This window comes from Emydura macquarii, unplaced genomic scaffold (assembly GCF_026122565.2).
Source record: "Emydura macquarii macquarii isolate MOO-44397 ecotype Brisbane River unplaced genomic scaffold, CSIRO-AGI_Emac_v2 contig_1363, whole genome shotgun sequence".
Classification (NCBI taxonomy): domain Eukaryota; kingdom Metazoa; phylum Chordata; order Testudines; family Chelidae; genus Emydura; species Emydura macquarii.
In genome coordinates this window covers 1,825,599-1,844,393 of record NW_027131500.1, presented here as the reverse complement: position 1 = coordinate 1,844,393, position 18,795 = coordinate 1,825,599, and the positions used below count along the sequence as shown (strand labels likewise).

Here is an 18,795-nt window from a genome sequence, read left to right as displayed (position 1 = left end):
GGTGTGCACCACCAACAAAAATCATTCACTGCAGCCCAGCAAATGATGGATCTTACTTTCTCATTTATCTGCTGTCCCATCTGCTTGCAGGGAGGAGCCGCCCCAAGGATTCAAGATCCTGATAACCCTAATACAACCAGATGGGGAGGATGGCTGACCCCCAGCAAACCCTAGAGTTAAACACAATCTGGCCCTTAATAAGAAATCAGCCTGCTAAATAATTATAAAGGCTTTTTCTGCTTCCCTCAGTCCTAAGTTAAATACTAACAGAAGTACTACCAACAGGATTGTCATTGATCCAGGGAAAGTACTGCAGAGGTACAGGCTAATTCAGAACAGCACAGTGATGGGTATCAAGACTTGAAAGGCAAACAAAGCTGGAAATGCAAAATAAATGAAAGTGAAGTGAAGTAAAGTTCAAGATTCTCTCTCGCATGCACATAGACATACACACATAAAAAAACAAATGTAGCTTGAAAACCCCTCCCCTTTCTTGGAAAAATCAAACAAATGCAAAAATCTCCCATTCCCTTAAAAACTGTGCAGGGGAAAAGAAGCAAATATCCCATGCATTTATTAAAACACAAACATTACAGACTGCTTGATAGACATGTCCTAGAAACTGTACAATGGTAACCAACATACTCCCACTTTATACAGAGACTATTTCATCAGTCCTATAGCATCCCTGCTCCATCTAAAGGATGTTAACACTCCCTGGTATTAAACATCAAAACAAACTCTTTCATTTGGTTTCCATGCAAAGCCTCATTTTCTCTCAGCAGCAAAAACAGAGCTGTTATTTTTCAGCGAACAAAGGCATTATTAAAGATAGTCTTTGGACTGACAGAGAGCTTAGAACTACCTTGAAGAAAACCCACACTACTTGCATACAGCACAACTACAAGACTCATTCACATAACTAAATTTATCAGTTTTAAAATACACAGCCTACTTCATCCTCTCCCAATTATCTAAAAAAATATGCATTCAATCATAAGTAGAGAAACAACAACTCAAATGACTTCAATGGCGTTACACCAATTTACAGCTGCTGAAGACCTGGATCAAAGCAGATTTAAATGCATTGTTAAAATGTTTATATTATTTAGGGTGAAATCTCGGCCACATCTAAGTCAATGGCAAAACTCTCACTGACTTCAACAGAACCAGGATTTCACCCTTAATATTTACACTATACTTGTAGATCATAGCAGTTTCAACTTGCTTTGTGATACAAGTCATAACAGAATATGAAGGGATTTAAATTGTAAAAATGAAGAAATGTAATTTACCATGGTAGCAATATAAGTTTTAAAGATATACTAACAATTTTCCACTATGAACCAGGAAAAGAGAAACCTGGAATAACATGCATTCCACTTGCATAAGGCCCAAGTCATTGGACTCTGTGCAGGTGATGTGCAGATTTGATGAACTCCATCTCCCTAAATTGGGATATCATATACAGCTCCTGGACAGCAGTAGCAGATCTCCAAGCCCCTCCCCATTGCAGCCTTCTGTGCCAGCCTATACCTGGCTAACAAGAATATCCATCCTGTGGTACATTCCCAGTGCAGCAACACTTCCAACCCCTCTCTGGCCATAATCCTGCAAGGCACTTAAACACATGATTGAAGTTAAGCACATGCCTAAATATTTTGCTAGACTGGACCCTCTTTGTACAGCATCTAGCACACTGCTTCTTGCACCGGCCCTCCAACCAACAAGTGAATTTCACCACCATAGCCCAAATGACCACAAGTTTAAGGAAAATAGATTAATAGAATAAACAAGACGTCCATCCCCTTCTTTTGACTGGAACTCAAAGAAAGTCCTTGGGATTTCATATCCAGGCAAGGCTCAAAGAAGAATTCTTAAAATCCTTGATCTTCTGGATTCACTTTAGGAGAGTATATATTACTTTCCACTGGTAAGTATATGCAAAACCAATTTCTTTCATCCATGACATGACATCCAAGGGGAAAAATTTGTTCAATCAAAAGGAAAATTTCCAAGCTTTTCTATTTCCCAATATAGGTGTTTAATGACTGACTATACTGGGAGCAGAAGCAGGTCTCAAAAAGAAAGAACCACAATACTAAAAGTATGTAAAAATGCTATTAAGACATCTTTCTTTCCTATATGATGTTATATCCCTCACTCTGAGTAAGCTCAAAAGCTTGTCTCTCTCACCAATGGAAGCTGGTCCAATAAAAGATATTCTCTCATCCACCTTATCCCTCACTCTAGGCATTTTAGAAACTGGTGTTCCATAGTTATTGCCAGATCCTTTCAGTTAAATGCAATTTTGTTGCAGTTGCTCAGCACTTCTCAAGATGCTACAGCTATGCCAGTCAATTTCACTGTGTAGCCACACCCTAAGGAACAATATTCTTTGAGTAGCAAGAAGTTCAGAGAACACAGTATTTTATGGCTGTTGTGAAAGAATTTTCCCAGGCTGATGAAAATGAGGAAGTATTTTGTTATGGCTCAAATCCCTTTAGAGAATCACTTCACATCTTGTGTTGCCAACAAGAACTGAGTTAATAACTTTTTTTAAAAATTACTCCCTTGTTCTGGTATCCCCAGTACATCCTGTCTTCTCTGTGACTGGCTTTTCAGGCCCTTTTCCCAAAACAATACATGCACTTTATACACAGTGACATGAATAAGACCACTGAAGTCATGGGGACTAACCACATGCATAAGCACCTGCAGGATCAGAGCTTTAGATTGAAACTCTTCAGAGCAGGGATTGTCACTATCTTGGTCTCCTGTCCAGCACCAAGCACACTAGCAGTGCTTAATACACTATCGAGAATAAAAATAGGGTTTAAAAAAAACAAACAAACATGATCACAGTCTCCCCTTAGTGGTGTTGTAGAATCACAGAGGGAATTAGTAATGCTATTAGTAAATCAGGGTGGATAAAAATCTTTTTTTTTTTAAATTAAAAACAATGAATTTTTTTTAATTTATATCATTTTTTTAAAAATCATCAATACTAAATTTCTCTCTCATTTAAAAAATAACAGTTACAATTAAATCTCATCACAAACATACTAAACCTACACTTACAGTCTCATAAAAATGAATTAATGGCTCTAGTCTGAAGAAATTCCTTCCCTGGGTAAAAAAGGAAAATGTGTCAAATGTAAGCAGTGCAAGAAGGAAATGCAGGGACTAGTTGAAAGAATGAAACATCATAATGAAAACTGCTTATTGGGAGAAAATTATGTGGATGAAGATGTGGATATGTCTGAAGAACAATGTGGATCAACTGGTTAGTAACTTAAATAATTCACTTTGCAATGCATCATTCTTCAAGACTCTCTCTATGCCTTTCAGTACAAGTGTGATTTAACAAGTAAATTCCCAAGCTGTTTGCTATGTTGGATGTTGCTAAAAAAAAAAGTTTAGCTTATCTAATCCTTATGGCTTGTTTAATTAGTTAACTAGGTTTAGAATCTATCACCCAATTATATGGTACAGAAAGCTGCAGTAAGAGAAATCTAGAGTTGCCAGTTGCTACTGGGTGTCATTTTCTTACATAATACATGCCCCTTATTTTGGAACATCATGGCCACAGACCATAATGGTGATGCCATAAGTCTATCCCCATTTTATTTCAGCATAACTCAGCTTTCCCAAGGGAACCCCATCCTATACTTGTTTTCTCAAAAAACAGAAGTGGCAGTGAGTTCTATGGGGCTTACTCCAAAATTAAGTGCACTCTAAGGGCTGGTTCACACTGTGGACTTATGTCGATTTAAAGTCCCCTATATCGATTTAAGTACTCAGACGTTCACACTGTCGCCACTGTTAAGTCGACTTAAGGTGCCAGTAAAATTGATTTAATAAGACCACCTCTGCAAATGGTGTAGCGCCTAAATCGGCTTTGTAAATTCAAATTTGTGTAAATGTAATGGAGCTTAATTTGAATTAATTAACCTCCGGAATGTATCCCATTATGCTCCATTTTCACCTCTCTGGCCAATCAATCTGTGGTGCTTTGTGGTCACAATAGCAGGTAAAGTCCCCTCCCATCAAGCCCTGGGAAGATTTGATTTTCCTGTTTGAGAAGGGGAAAGGCATGCTGGGGAAGGGACATCTGGTGAGTTCTCTTTCTTCAGTTCCAGTCTGTGTGTGCGTGTTGAATGCAAGAAGACAAATCCAACTCCCCCACAACCCCCGTTTTTCCTATCTGTGTGTGTTTGGAATGCAAGCTGAGAAATCACCCCCACCCCCCCCCCCAATCAGTTCCCAATAGCTCTCCGTTTTTCTTTGGACTGCAGGCAGAGAAATCCACTCCCCCCCACCCCCCAAAAAAAAACAACAAAAACCGATCCTGTTGCTGTGTGTTTGTGATGCCAGCCGATTACCCCCCAGCCATCCATGTGGTCTGCATTAGAAAGTCACGTGCCACATTGTATAAAATATTTAAAAGAAGTGGCAGTGAAAGCTGTAATAAACTGAACAAAAATTCAACTGTCACGTGTGCAGTTTTGTCACAGACAGTGCTGCAAAGATGAGAAGATACTTAGAAGAAGAAACGGAAGGATGCTCCTTAATTACATATGGCTGCAGTGCCCATTTAATGCATCTTTTAGCTAAAGACTTAAATATGTCTTCTCCAGGAATAAAAGAAAATGTTGTTGAAGTCGCAAAATACCGACATAACAACCATTTTGCTTTAGCTTCACTGAAGAGAGCAGGAGGATCCAAACTAATTCTCCCTCAATATGTTCGATGGAATTCTGTGGTTGTTTTGAACATTAAGAACTGGCCTATTCTCATAAAACTTTGTGAAGAAAACTGTGATAAAATAGATGGAAGTATCTCATCCAAAGTATCTAACACTGGATTAAAGAGGAATGTAGAGGATATGCTCAGTATACTGAAGCCTAAATCCATAGCTTTAAACAAACATCAGAGAAATCGTTGCTGCATTGCTGATGCTGTTGAAATTTGGAAGGCACTTCAAAAGACATTGAAGAAAGAAATACCTCGCCAGAAAGTTAAACTGCAGGCAATAAAGAAGTGAATGGATCAAGCACTAACTCTGCCTCATTTTCTTGTGAACATTCTCGACCACGGACGTAAAGGCAGATGCCTAACTTCTGAAGAAGATTATGCTGTCATGGCATGGGCATCTCAAAATCACTCCTCCGTTATGCCAGTCATCATAAATTTCAGGGCTGGAGCGGAACCATTTAAACAGTACCTGTTTACTGATGATGTTTTGAACAAAGTCACTCCCCTGAATTGGTGGAAATCATTAGACAGGAACCTTGAAACAGTTCCTTCAGTTGCTAAGCCAACTTTTCACAGCAGTAGCTTCCTCTGCAGGCACAGAGAGAATATTTTCATCATTTGGTTTTATTCACTCAAAGCTAAGAAATCGACTGGGAGTTGAAAAAGCAGGAAAACTCGTATTTCTGTTTCAGTCTATGAATAAAAATGACAGTGGGAGTGGGGAAGATGAGAGCTAGTTATAGAAGTTTTAAGGACAGCGTACGTTTAGTGTTGTGATGACTTGTCTGTTACAGTTAATAAAATTTGAATTTTTTAAAAAAAAGTTTAAGGACAGCCGTCAGCTGGCAACTCAGGAGACTGCTGCAATTGTCAATGTGAAACATTTATGTAACGTTTAAGATTTAGTTTAATAAAATATAAGTGCTATTGTGTTTGTGTGTATGATTTAGTTCTTACCATTCCTAATGTACTGCTGCTGCATCTGCAGCTTGACACAGGTAATGAGTATTATGTACTATTTCCTAAATTAATAAAAATCAAGTTAACTAAAAAATTACACAAAGTGTACCCTCATAGATCCTGTAAAATGCTGTACTGAGTTGTAAATTAACATGTTTTAGTGATCAGATTTGCACCATTGTTTAAGAAATATGTAAAGAAGTACCAGTGGGAAACCTGATTTAAATCAATTATTTTCTCTTGGTGATTTAAATCAATCCACCCTAATGTTTACATTTCTGAAGATACCTGAGGAGGGAAAAAGCCAGTTTCAGTGGAAGCAATCTGCAGAGTGCATTGAAGGAGGAGTTTTCAGGTAATCTGTCCATGGACTGAACCTGATGTAATAATATAGCTCACTCAAACAGTACTTGCTTTGTTTACATAACATACTTTTCCCTGCAATACAAAGCAAAGACTGTTTGCACCCGATACTAAAGTACAATTTAATGTTTGCTTAAAGGTTTCATTTTATTGTCCAGGTGCAGGCTGTTTCTACCATTCAAGTTAATAAGTAACCTGCCCCTTTACTACTGTCAAAATAATTCAACAGTTAGCCTAGCATATACAGCTATAGGCATTCCTATTTTTAGACCACCAATGCCTAACCACATGGGTGGGCATCAAACATAACCCTCATGAGACTGGAGCTCACCACACTTAACTGAAACACACTGTAATTTCCCTGACACCTGTCTAGAAGTTTCTTTATTAAAGATAAGAATATGTTTATTCTTGCTCATTGAGTTCCACCTCTACTGCTTAGTTAGAATGCTAAGTTTAAAGGTGAACACAGAAGCACACCATAATTGGGGCCTGGGATGTTTTGAATCATCCAGACTGCATACTGAAAAGGTTTCTGATACATGGACTTATTTATGATTGCAAAAACAGCACATGAAAGAAGCAGATGTGTACACAATAGATTTAACTAGTTCAGCTATTACAAAGCTACTGGTCAACTCAAATTATTGAGAAAAGTATAGGAAAACTGTTTCCTTTTATGAATGACGTTAAAGACTTGTATTAAAAGAAGCACCAATTATAAAATTCTCAATATTGTCTGTTACTGAGACCATATGATGTAACCCCCTATGTTGTAACAACAATGGCTCTTTCCACTGACACAGGATGTAGGAGGGAGTTTTCTATTTTTTAATTTAGGTTTTTGAACAAATATGGTGTTCTTCACAGACTAACAGCAATGAACAGAGGCTAACCTGTAACATTCCAGCTATTTCTATCCTCAGACTTTTCTAAGTAGAGATTGTTTATAGGTGGCAAATATCCACTTAATCAGATAGAGACCACCAAATTTATTTTCACTTATGATCTAATAAGGAAAAATCTAACTAAAAAGATTGATTTTCATCCACCATTCTTCTGAATCTGAATTCTCCAGAACATTTTTTGCATGCCAAGAATTTAATTTTGGTGTGTTTGAATTTAGTGCATCTCAAAGACGTCATTCTGAAATCTCTGGAAACAGAAGTCTTCTAATTATCGATAGAACAGCTCCAACATAGGCTGTGGCTGTCCAAGCTTTCCTGCACTGTCCTTCAACATAGATCTGGAAAGTCCAACTATAGGGAGGAGACTATAAATTAGGCTTCATATCCATTCAGCACTTTGCCTCTTTGTTGAGACCCAAGCTAACATGCTAATTAGTTCCAGATGTGGTTGGTGGTGAGTTTTCTATTGTGGACACCAGTCCACAAGACACAGAGCCCAGGTCTACATTTACCTGGAAATTCGGCGGCAGTCGACGGGAGTTACGCAAGCTACACAGAGTAGCTTGTGTAACTCCCATCAACTGCTGGCTTCCCTTCTGTGCGGTGGGTGTCTTCACTGCACTGCACCGACCGGAACCGCGTTCCTGTTGACGCAGCGCTACGCCACTTGAGGTGGTGGATTTACTGTGTCGACTTCCTGATCAATTGAGCGGGTTTACACTGGCCGCTCAATCAATCCAGAAAGATCGATCTGATGGCAGCGACTTTGCCGCCGTGAGTATAGACATACATTCACTTCACATTATCAACCAAGCAGTCATCAGATGTAAAATCTTTTTGTTACTACTGGCCTGGCCTGGATCTGAACCAGTGATCAGAAGTGAAAAATTCTATATCCTGTTACCAATCCTATTAACTATTCCATTCTGAACATGCCAATAATTCTGAATAAATTTTTAGTTACAGCTGACTGGTTCACTGTCATGACATGACTACTATCATTTTACACAGGCTATAGCTACACTACAGAGTTTACACCAATGAAGCTGCACCGCTTTAGTGTTGCTAGTGCAGATAAGAGCTCTTCCATCGACTTAATTACTCCAGCCCTCGTAAGTGGTGGCAGCTATGTTGGTGGGATAGCACTGTTTACACTGGCGCTTAGGTCAGTATAACTTATGTCACTCAGGTGTTAACTTATTCACACCCCTGCATGACATAAGTTATACCAACATAAGCTGTGGTGGAGACATAACCTCTGGGTATACATCTGACATAACATTTTAAAAAATTACCTCCACAAGTGAATAATACATATTGGTACAACAACTTCCCCTTTAGTATTGTAGAGTCACTTCATAATAGACCTTCAGGTGAGAGAGAACTTGCCCTGTCCAAACTAATCAGATGACAACTTCAATTCTTTTATCATGTATTCAGTTAAAGGGACATTGTTACATAAAAATCATATGCAAACACACATTCACCTACCACCTTAAATTATTAAGTGATAATTTTTAAACCTAATTTTCTTTGCGCTACTTATGCTCCATGTTTCCTTTTTTCTCGTACGTCAGCTGGAAAATAAAAACCAATGGAGTTGGTTTCAGTTTTGTTTATAGTCAGTTTTGTTTTCAGGTTCCTTAATGTTGCAATGTTTGGATTTCAGACATTGCAGGGAAAGTTTATTTTAAAACATATGTTTTCTTTTCCTTTTTTATCTCTCTCTCTCTTTCTCTCTCTCTCTCTTTAATGTGGAAACATTTTGATTGGACACAGATTTTATAAAAACTTGCTTTTACAAAATGTAATGTTCAGGTCAAATTTAAGTCAACAGTGTCCCTTTAAAAGGTTTTCACTTGTTTTATGTCTGCTCAAATAAAAATTCTTTCTTACAATTTAATAAGTGATCTTGAAAGTATGACTTCCCAGCCCACCCAATGCAGGCAGAGTTTGCTGCAGAAGGGGAAAATTTCAAACTCTGTAACCTAGTTGACTACTTAATTTCTTCCTTGCCACATTACTGCTTGTGAAGAAAAGTGTTACACAGCACGAATACAAGTATCAGAACCTGGCCCGCAATGTCTGTGATTAATGTACATGGATATAATGGGGCAAAATTTGCCCTTGCATACATGCGTCATGGAAAGCCAGTGTACATAGCCATATAACAGAAGTTGGCCAATGTCTCTGAACTGCCACTTTCTTTGGACCTCCCCTAAGAAATTATTTATTCTTTGTCATACATGAACTTCAATACATCTGAAAGTTTAAAGACTGCTACAATTCTAATTTGCTTTAAAAAAGAAGGTAGGTGGCTGTTTATATTAGTCTATTGTCTAACTGCAGGTAAAAGTTAAAAGTAACATTTAAAACTTCCCATCTCTTCTAAAACTTAACTCCCTCCCTGACACCAGCATTCATGATTATCAACAAACTAACTGTGAAGGTTACTAGCTATAACACAGCAATCTGTTCTTCTCCTTACCTGGCAAGAAACAGCCTATGTTTATAATGAATTAACTCTTTTAATTGCACCACAAAGGCAGGTGAAGTGTGCTGCAACAACTGAATTTAAACATTATGTACAGTTAGCCTTTAGTTTTGTATAGTGTTACATTGAGTGAAACAATGTCACATGGAAGATTTTTTTTATGTATTAATTCAAGCCACTCCAAGTTAAAATGTCTACTGTATAACTAATGAGTGCTTTGTTTGCTGCAAGCTACCCCAAAACAAACAAACCAAAAGGTCAGTAGGTCACCAATTGAAACAAAAATGACTATCATTGTTTAAAAAACCCAAATACTACTTTAAAGTTCAAAATGTCTATGATACTTTCTTTTTAGATCATTAAGAGAACTAGAATACTTCAATCATTTACAAGAGTCCACATTTGCAAAGTTCCATCCTGCTTTTAAAGATTACAGGAATTAAGTGTTTTGAGCTGTATGACAGAAAAGTGCTATAGAAGTGCTAAATGTATAATTATTATATATAAACCACTGATTTTATATGTGTGTGTGTGTGTATATATATGTTACACAGGTGCACACACATACCTCCCCCTCCCCAAAAAGTTCACTTGACTTTATTTAAAAAAAAAAAAAAAAAAAAAAAAGGCTAATTCTTGTTTTTTTAATATTGTTTGCAGTGTTGTTGTAGCTGTCTTGGTCACAGGATATGAAAGAGACCGGGTTGGTGAGGTAATATCTTTTATTGATCCAACTTCTGTTAGTGAAAGAGAGAAGCTTTTGAACTCCAGAGAGCTCTTCTTGGGTGACCTCACCTACTTTGTTCTCCTAATAGTTATTTTTATCCTAAACAATTACTGTGCATAGCAATTTAGTAGGGTTCCTAATTATTAAATCAATAAAACTTTTGAAACAGTGGGGTAAATTCATTGATTTCAGTATTAATTTGGCATATAATTTTATCCATGTACAATTAATGCACAATTTAATAAGGACCAATTCTGGTTTATTACTCCCAGTTTCATTCTGGTTTTAATATTTATTTATTTTCACTTGTAAATCTCCCAAAACTTACTAGAAGGTGTTTTAAACTAATCAACCAGTCTTTATATTAGAAAAAGCAGTAATGAAAACTTCTAATGCACTGAACAACTGGTTTGTTTGGTTTTTTTTAAAATGAATAATCTAATATAGTCTATAATTTGTTACCATTTGGTCTTCTCAACATGATTCAAACCCTGATGCTGCAAACATTTACACACATGCTTAACATTAGGTACATGCATAGAGCCAAATTCACAAGTGGGTGCAGGATTGGGGTCTCAGTACATATACCTTCAATATTGTATGGTCAGGTTACCTTAAATAATTCTTATATCCTTAAATCCACAGTCATCACAGGACTTTGAAGAACTGAGTTTTTATTATGCCAATCTTTACTTAAATCCCTAACTTCAACTTTACAATTACAGTCAGAGAAAACAAATAAGAGTAAATGCCTGTTCATTTACAATACTAGACTTGGACAAGGAACTAGTAATGAATAATTAATTTCTGCTTCTTTTTCTGCATAGGAATTGTCTACAAATAGAACAAAATTTTCTTATATATAAATTGCTGAACAATTTCTACAAATAATTCTTGGTCAGTGGCTTGTTCACAAGCCGTTCATTGTGAATATTTATATTCAAAATTTGAAATTGAACTGTTCTGAATGGACACATAACTCACATAGTAAGTTTCTCCTCCCTGACTGGATAAGCATCTCTCAGAATTAGGCCACCATTGTGGACACACTCAAAACTGCAAATTCAAAATGTGTTTTCATGATATGATCAAAAGGATACAGTATTGGTCAGATTCACCAATATGGCCTGGCTGATTATGCCATTCAAGCAATACAAAGCAGTCAAAAACCCAATTTAACTGATCAATAGTCAATTAATCTGGGTTAACAGCATCTTTACATAACTGAAGTGATGCAAGGCAGCTAGAATATACTAGTGAATCTGGTCCCTTGTGCCTACTGACAGCAATTTGTAATATTTATCTACCAAAGCAGACACCACCATGCTTTTATAGCTTTAAATTTAAAACTTTGTGTTAAAAGTCTAAACAGTTCAAGAGCAGGGTACCAATCTTGGAAACACTTAAGGAACATATTTACTTTTATACATTTATAGTTCCATTGCCGTTAATAGGACTACTCATTTGTTTAAAGCTATGTATATGCATGTTTGCAAGATATGGACATAGATTAGCAGAGAAAGAAAATAAACTGTTTATTATTACCTATGTTTTGAGTTTCTTTCCTGGTTACAAAATTGCAGTTTGTTTCCTGGTTACAAACTTGCACTTGCTAGTGCAAGTGAATACCATGTCAAGAAAGCCATTGCTCTCACAATGAACAAACTCAGCTCTTCTACTGTATTATGCCAATGTAAAGGAATGGTAATGTAAAGGGGCCAATCAAAAGAATATCTCCATTGAAGACTACTGAGAGAGCATGGACTTAACAACACAGAGGACATGCAAAGATCAGCCCAGATAGACAGACCTTGTTCATGCCCTAACCAACATCTGATAGCAGAGGAAAAGATTCAGATTCACATTCAGAACGTTGATCTGTATCATAGAGACTCTGAATCTTAACTGTGCTGCTTTCATAACTTTGTCACCATTTTTCTTGTTATATTGAATGTAAATGTTGGTGCAGTAGTCAATTTTTTTTAATAGTACTAGGTTAAGCATTTACTGCAAGAGGTATTTTATGCATAACTATTCAAAGATTTATTTTAAATGCATGTTTAAATTTAGAAGTTGATATTTCACCTCAACAAACTGGAGTGCTTGTTTACAATTCCCTTGGCATTGTACATAACAGAGAGGAAGACACAGACCCAGTGATAACCGATATAGAGAATACATTTCAAACATCATTACCAGTTGAAAAATGAAACTTCAAGAAGTGCAAGTGTGGAATATATTTTTTAAAAATACTAAGCTGATCCATGCAGGATACTCTGTGCCCATGCAGAGCCACACTGACTTCAATAAGGCTCTGTGCAGGAATTAGGGGTCTCTCTGTGTGGATCAACTTGGTACCTTAGTGCATTATTTATGAAGGGCACATGATAGAAATACTTTTTCAGTCATGTTTTACTGGACATTGCTGCCCCATTCAGACTACAATTCCAACACATGCAACAGGAAAAAGAAACAAACCCAGTGTTATTATTTAGACCTGCTTTTACAAGTATTTGAAACCACAGAAACGGCTGCTATAGAAAAATCTTAGACAGATTCAAAGTTTGTATTACTATCATGTAAAACCATATGAGGCAATTGGCCACATCTAGTTGTCAATGGGCATCTCAGATTGTAAAGTTTTTGGAAAATGAACTAGGAATTCCTGCATCCGGTACACTACCAAGCACCGTTTTTGTGCTTGTCGCATAACACAGGTCCTCCAAGGCCTTGCTTGCTGGGACTTTCTACAACTATTGTTATTAGTGGTAATGCCTGGAAGGGCTATTTTTCAAAACTTTCCAAGGGGGATACCAATGTTGGGAGTCCTAGTATAGGCACCCACCATCTGCCACTGTGTTTTAAGCACCGGATCACCTAACCTGGCTCTGGGCAGGTCTACTGAGGCCGTGCTTAGAACAGTGGTGGGAAATGGTGGCTCAGATACATGCAGGCTGTTCTGGCTCCACGTTATAGACCAATGGTCACAACAGGGCTCCCAACACTACTAACCCCAGGGGAACTGAGCCAGCAAACATCTGGAACATTTCCCCTACTCAACCAGGGCCATTCAAGGGTAAAGGTTGTTTGGCTGCTAGCACAGCCAGCCAGGGCCACAGTATGCCTTAGGCCCAGGGCACCCAGGTGCCGGGAGTCCGGGCACTCTCCCTCTGCGTTTCAGTGCAGTTCCGCTGGAATACAACCACCAGCAGCAGCAGACCTCCCATGCCGGAAGGCAGGCGTCTGGGCCCTGTTTACACTCCTGGTAGTGGCACTGGTTAAATGGAGTCTCTCTACGGCTGGCGGGGAACGGCCGGGGGGGTGTGTTGGGTCACGCAGTATCACCATCTCCGCGGCAGAGGCACCGCCAGCCAGGGCCCGGCCTCCCCTCCAAGTCCCAGTGCAGAAGGCGGCGTGGGAAGGTGGAAGGACCCAGCCCCCAGTGCCAGCGGCGCGGCAGTAGCTAGAGGGGGAGCGCGCTGCGAAACCTGCACCGTCCGCGCGCCGCTTTTGGCTGCGGGGGGCAGCCAGGGGCGCGTGGGAGGCCCGCGGCTCGGCCCAGCCATTGGGCGCAAGACTCAGAGGTCAGGCGGCTTCGTCACCGCCTGACGGGGGGGAGGGGACGGAGGAAGTGCTGGAGGTGGGGGCTGGGGCTTGTGTAACAACCGAACCAGTTCTGGCTGCAACACGGGGGGGGAGGGGAGCAGGGAGCGATACCCCACACCCACCCCCCGCCCACAGCCCCAGGCCCCAGGGGAGGGAAACGCTGCAGGGCAGCCCCCCCACCCGATGCTAGGCCGGGCAGGGGGCTCTGGCCAGGCGCTCCCCCGCGCTCAGCGCGCGCAGGCCTGCAGCAGCCGCCAGGCCTCTGCGGGGAGCAGGAAGCGGCGGCCCCGTGGGAGTCGCTTCGCCCCCTTCCCCCAGGCCCCCGGTCCGCAACAAGTCCCGCGGCCAGCCCCGGCAGGGCCGGGGATCCACGCCCGCTACCAACCCGGGCCCGGCCCGGCTCCGCCTGCCGCTCGCTGCCCGGGCCGGCAAGGGGTTACTCGGCCCCCCTCCGCCCCGCCCTAGGCGCACAGCCAGGGGGCAGCCGCTGCCCTGCGCCCTGCTGTGACTCCGGCTCCTTCCACCGCGGCTGCTTACTTAGCGCTCGCTTCCCCTCGGTACATGTCTCGCCCCGGCCGGCGGCTCCCCCACCAGCCTCTGGCCCCGAACCGAGCGGGATCCCCCGCGGCCCGGGTGGCGGGGCTGATCACCTGCAGGAAATGCCCGCACGCAGCCCCCAGCCCTAGCTCAGCTCCGCCGCCACCCCATTAACTTTCCGTGTCGTGCTGCAGCTATGGGAGGTCAGGCTGGCCTGGCTGGCGCCGCGGGGTGGAAGTTGCTGCTTTGATGTCCCTCTGGGTTGTTTGGCTTCTTTTTCTCCTCGTTTCCCTCCCCCCCGTCCAGCTCTCTCCCTCTTTTTCCCATCCATCACAGCGGGAGAATTAAACGCTTCCCTCCTTTGTTTCCGTTGTTGATAATTTCCTCCCATCAGAACCCCAAATAAATTCAATCCCAAAACCCTGTAGTTCCGTATACACGGTCGGTCTCGACCCGGTCCAAGACAAACAAACGTCTTTCCAGTCGATCACCCTCTCTGCCTTTTCAAATGCAAAAGTGAAATTAACCTTCCTCTCCCCAGCAGCAGCTTCGCCCAAAATCATATGATCCATAACACCGCTGACCTTTTCTTTTTAAATCAATATTAATTATTTGAGAGCAGGCACTTCCTGTTTGCCAAACATTTGTGTAATCCACATACAGACAGTAGTAGTTAAAAAAAATTACCTTGTTTAATGTGTTATTCACGGTATTTATATAATTCCTCAAGGTTAACGCTGTTGGCAGGGGATGCAAAATGGAAATGAAAATACCCAGCTGAATAATCGCAGGAGCAAAACTAAAAGTTACTCCCTCTGCTTTGGCTGAGAAGAGTCCAGATCGAAAGCAAAACAAGGAGAGGAAACTGCGAGGAGCTGAGGCTTGGAAATTCCCCCCACCTCTCCCCGGCCTGTTTGTGCAGGGGGTGGGTTGGACTCTGAGATGGAAGAGGTGCGGAAGTTTACCGCAGTCTTTCATTGGCAGACACAGCCGCTTTCATCATTTCTCGGAAAAGTCGATTTCATTTTCACTTCCCTCCAGCAGCAGCAGCAGCAGCAGCAGCAGCGAGCCTGTTAGTGTCAGAGAGAGACAGAAAGAGAGCTTTCAGTTCCAGGGCATAGAAAACTAAAGGCACAAGACAGCAGCCTCATGTCTTTTCCCTCCTCCAAACAATCCACAAATAAATGATGGGGAGATTTTGTTCTCTTCTAGCACGGCCTGGGATTTTTTGGGGGAAGTGTCACAATCTCCACATGGATCTATATGGAAATAAAGGTTTAAGGGGAAATAAGCTTATATACTGAAATTGTGCATGCTGAAAATAAAATGGTATGGGAAACAAACCAGTGTCTGGAATATATAAGAAATGGCCCTAAATTAAAAGCCATGTCATGTGGTTGATTGAAACTAACTTAGGCCCACAAATTTAGTAGGCTTGACAAGCACAGTGCAGGTCTGTGCTACCACTATATTCTGATTCCTTCTACACAAAGGTGTTATGTACTATGTGCAATGCAGCAGTTTGCCAGTGTGTTCATTGCCTGCACATACTTGCATCTTTCTGTAAAGAAACTATCTTATGTGGAGTTTGACCACTGCATCTGAAAATCTTTGTTTAATTTTCAAGCCCTTTTTCAGTTTTATTCAAAGCTTCTGTTGTCACTGAAATAATCTCTGTTTCTCATCTAGGGTTTCAATCACACATATCTTTGCTCAAATGGAATGTGAATAAAGTTTTGCTGGAGTTGGCCCTAGGATTATTCCGACCTTTGCAGTATGTTGTGTCAGAAAAGACATGGTTTCTAATGGTTAGAGCACTGTCTTGAACTCAGGACCATTTCCAGGCTTCACCACAGGCTTTCTGTGTGACCTTGGGCAAATCACAGAGGCCTGGTTTACACCTAAAATTTATACTGGTGTAGCTATGTTGATCAGGGGTGTGAAAAAAACCACAAACTCTAGTGACACGGTTATGCGGACAGAACCCCCAGGGTAGATGCAGTCATGGCAACAGAAAAAGGCTTCTGTCAGCATAGCTAATGACATTTAGGGAGGTGATGTTCTCATAACAATAAAACTCCTCTTTCTGTCAATGTTCGCTCCATCTACATCAGGAGGCTATGTAGGCATAGGCTCTGTAATGTAGCCATAATCTTAGTCTCTTGGTGCCTTAGCTCCCCATCTGTTAAGTGGGAATGATAGTAGTTCCCTGCCTCAGAGGAATGCTGTGAGTTTCAATACATTATAGAGTGTGATGTGCTAAGATACTGCAATAATGGGAACCCTAATAATAAATATCTTAGATGTATTTTCAAACATGGTGGTAAAATCATAGCACTGAAATTACATGCAGTAGTTAGGATTATATTTATTTCTTGACAATATATGCCCCAATCCCAAGGGCCAGAGAGAAGACAAATACATGTGAGTAATCCCATTGATTTGCATACATCTTTGCATGATTGGGCCTAAAGTAAGACTGGCAGGAGTTGTTTGAATTTGTAAATCATATTCATTTTTTGTTTAAAGCACCATATTCTAAATCTTAATAATAAAGAGAAAGGCAAAATATGAATGACTGCAGCTCATCTGTGACTAGAAAAATTCCCATTCCCAACACACTGGCTCAAACAACTCTTCGCGGAAAAGGAAAACAGTAACGGGGTGATCTTATGCAATATTTGATGACTTATCATTTCCACTTTGTTTACAGAGTGATCTATTTTTAAAAGATGTTAGTTTCTTTTTCATATGATTTGCTGGCATTTAGAGCACTTATAATATTATTGTATTTAATAATATACCTGAAAGGAAATCCTACATTTTTACAAAGAGGCAACATTGTCAGTGACATTAATATATCTTTTAATCATTTGGTCCATCTGATGGAAACAGAAATCAAGCTATTTTACTATATTTATACATCTTTCCATATTTTATTTTCCATCTTTCCAGTTAAACACTGAATGAATCAGTTCACTTTCCTGAGGCCTAATTTACTAACATTAATGAAAGAGTCGCATTGATTGGGACTGGGCCTTCCGTCAGTGCATTAATAGAAAGTATTTCTCTGAGTAATATTTGGAACCATCTGGACAACTGCAGTGCCTTAATTTAACTTAATCTTTATTCTCACACAATGGTAACAAATGGCAGTTTCAGAGACCACAGATAGTGCACATATATTAAAGTATACCCATTCTCTGTGTTGCTAAACTTATATACCTCATCAGTAGTTCACAGGATTTACTGGGGATCACTGATGCTGTCATGATCATTTTATAATGCTTAAGAAGGCAAGGGAAACAGATCTGTTTATTATAGCATTATTAATTTTCACTGGTGAGTCAATTTATCCAAAGGAGACTGTGGCCTCTGAGGACTTTGCTATTTATATATGATCTGACAATTTTAGAATCACAACATTCAATTCAGAAATCTCAATAAATACAAGTATCCCGTGCTTCTCAATGCAGCACTGCCAATCCTTGCAATTTTATCACAAGTCTCACAATATTTGGCATCTTTTTTAAAGCCTCAGCTACTGGAATCAGGTGATCACATCACTGCCTTAGCTTTCATTTAAATAAAAGTCGGGATCACATCAATTAGGAAACTATGGGATGATGAACAGTGGCTTCAGAACTTCCGAATGAGGAAACTGATCTTGATGGAGCTGTGTGACCCATGTAACGTAAAAGTGAAATTTTTAAAAAGAAACTACAAATGAAGCCACAATGGGTCTGACTCCCTGATCACCGACCACATGTTAATGTCTCTGAGTCTGTCTCCTGGCCCTTCCCCTCCTGACAAGGCAGAGCAGCTGTGGAAAATTGTCCCGGGGGTCAACTGGGGATGTCTCTTGCATAAGATTTGGGAGCCAGGCTCTGCTGAGCTTCAGGGATTGCATCACACTCAATGTTTCTCTCCTGCATGCGACGGGTACCCCTGCAAAGGGTTTCGAGTGCTAGCGAAGGGTGTTGTGCTGGGAGTCCTGTAGGCTTCTCCTGGTCACTGGGGATAGAGGTAGGGTTCCTCCATTGCAGCAGCACCCTGGGTAGCAGCTGGAGGAGGAGGAGGAGATCATGCCAGGTTCTGGAGACCAACCATGGCCACAGTGGTAGGTGGGCCCCAAATTCATTCAGATACCAGTTGTATGAATGACTGCATCAGGGCGTGCTCCTGTTCCTTTTGGGCTAGCTCCCTTTATCTCTGGCCATACTTCCATTCCCTGTGGCACGTATCCTGCTCCAGGAACAGTTCATCGATGCCTCCTGCTGAAGACTCCGATCCTCCCGTGCCTGGAGGAGCTCAAACTGCTCCTGGTTCCTCCAGTCCATACCAATGAGCCCCTCCAGAGAGAAGTTTCTGCTAATAATCACTCCCTACATATCGCTGAATGGAGGGGTTTGATCAACTACAAAAGTGGACCAAACACATTT

The 18,795-nt window shown here is 40.7% G+C and overlaps 1 protein-coding gene and 1 long non-coding RNA gene across 4 annotated transcripts in view; one reads left to right on the top strand and one right to left on the bottom strand.

Moving 5' to 3' along the window:
* Positions 1-15,351, bottom strand: part of IRF2 (interferon regulatory factor 2) — a 60,402-nt gene extending 45,051 nt beyond the window's left edge. Inside the window, exon 1 of one of the 3 annotated variants that reach the window (XM_067551658.1) lies at positions 15,041-15,351. In XM_067551658.1, coding sequence (XP_067407759.1) covers positions 15,041-15,331 — 291 coding nt within the window. In that variant the 5' untranslated portion in view covers positions 15,332-15,351. Of the gene's footprint in view, positions 1-5,009; positions 5,022-14,353; positions 15,013-15,040 lie in introns of those variants that run through there. The other 2 variants (XM_067551660.1, XM_067551663.1) reach the window with 2 other exon arrangements.
* On the top strand, positions 13,480-15,991 carry LOC137155419 (uncharacterized). Its single transcript, XR_010920456.1, has 2 exons — positions 13,480-13,794; positions 15,084-15,991. It is a non-coding gene; the product is annotated as an uncharacterized lncRNA (long non-coding RNA).
* Positions 15,992-18,795: the final 2,804 nt, after the last annotated feature.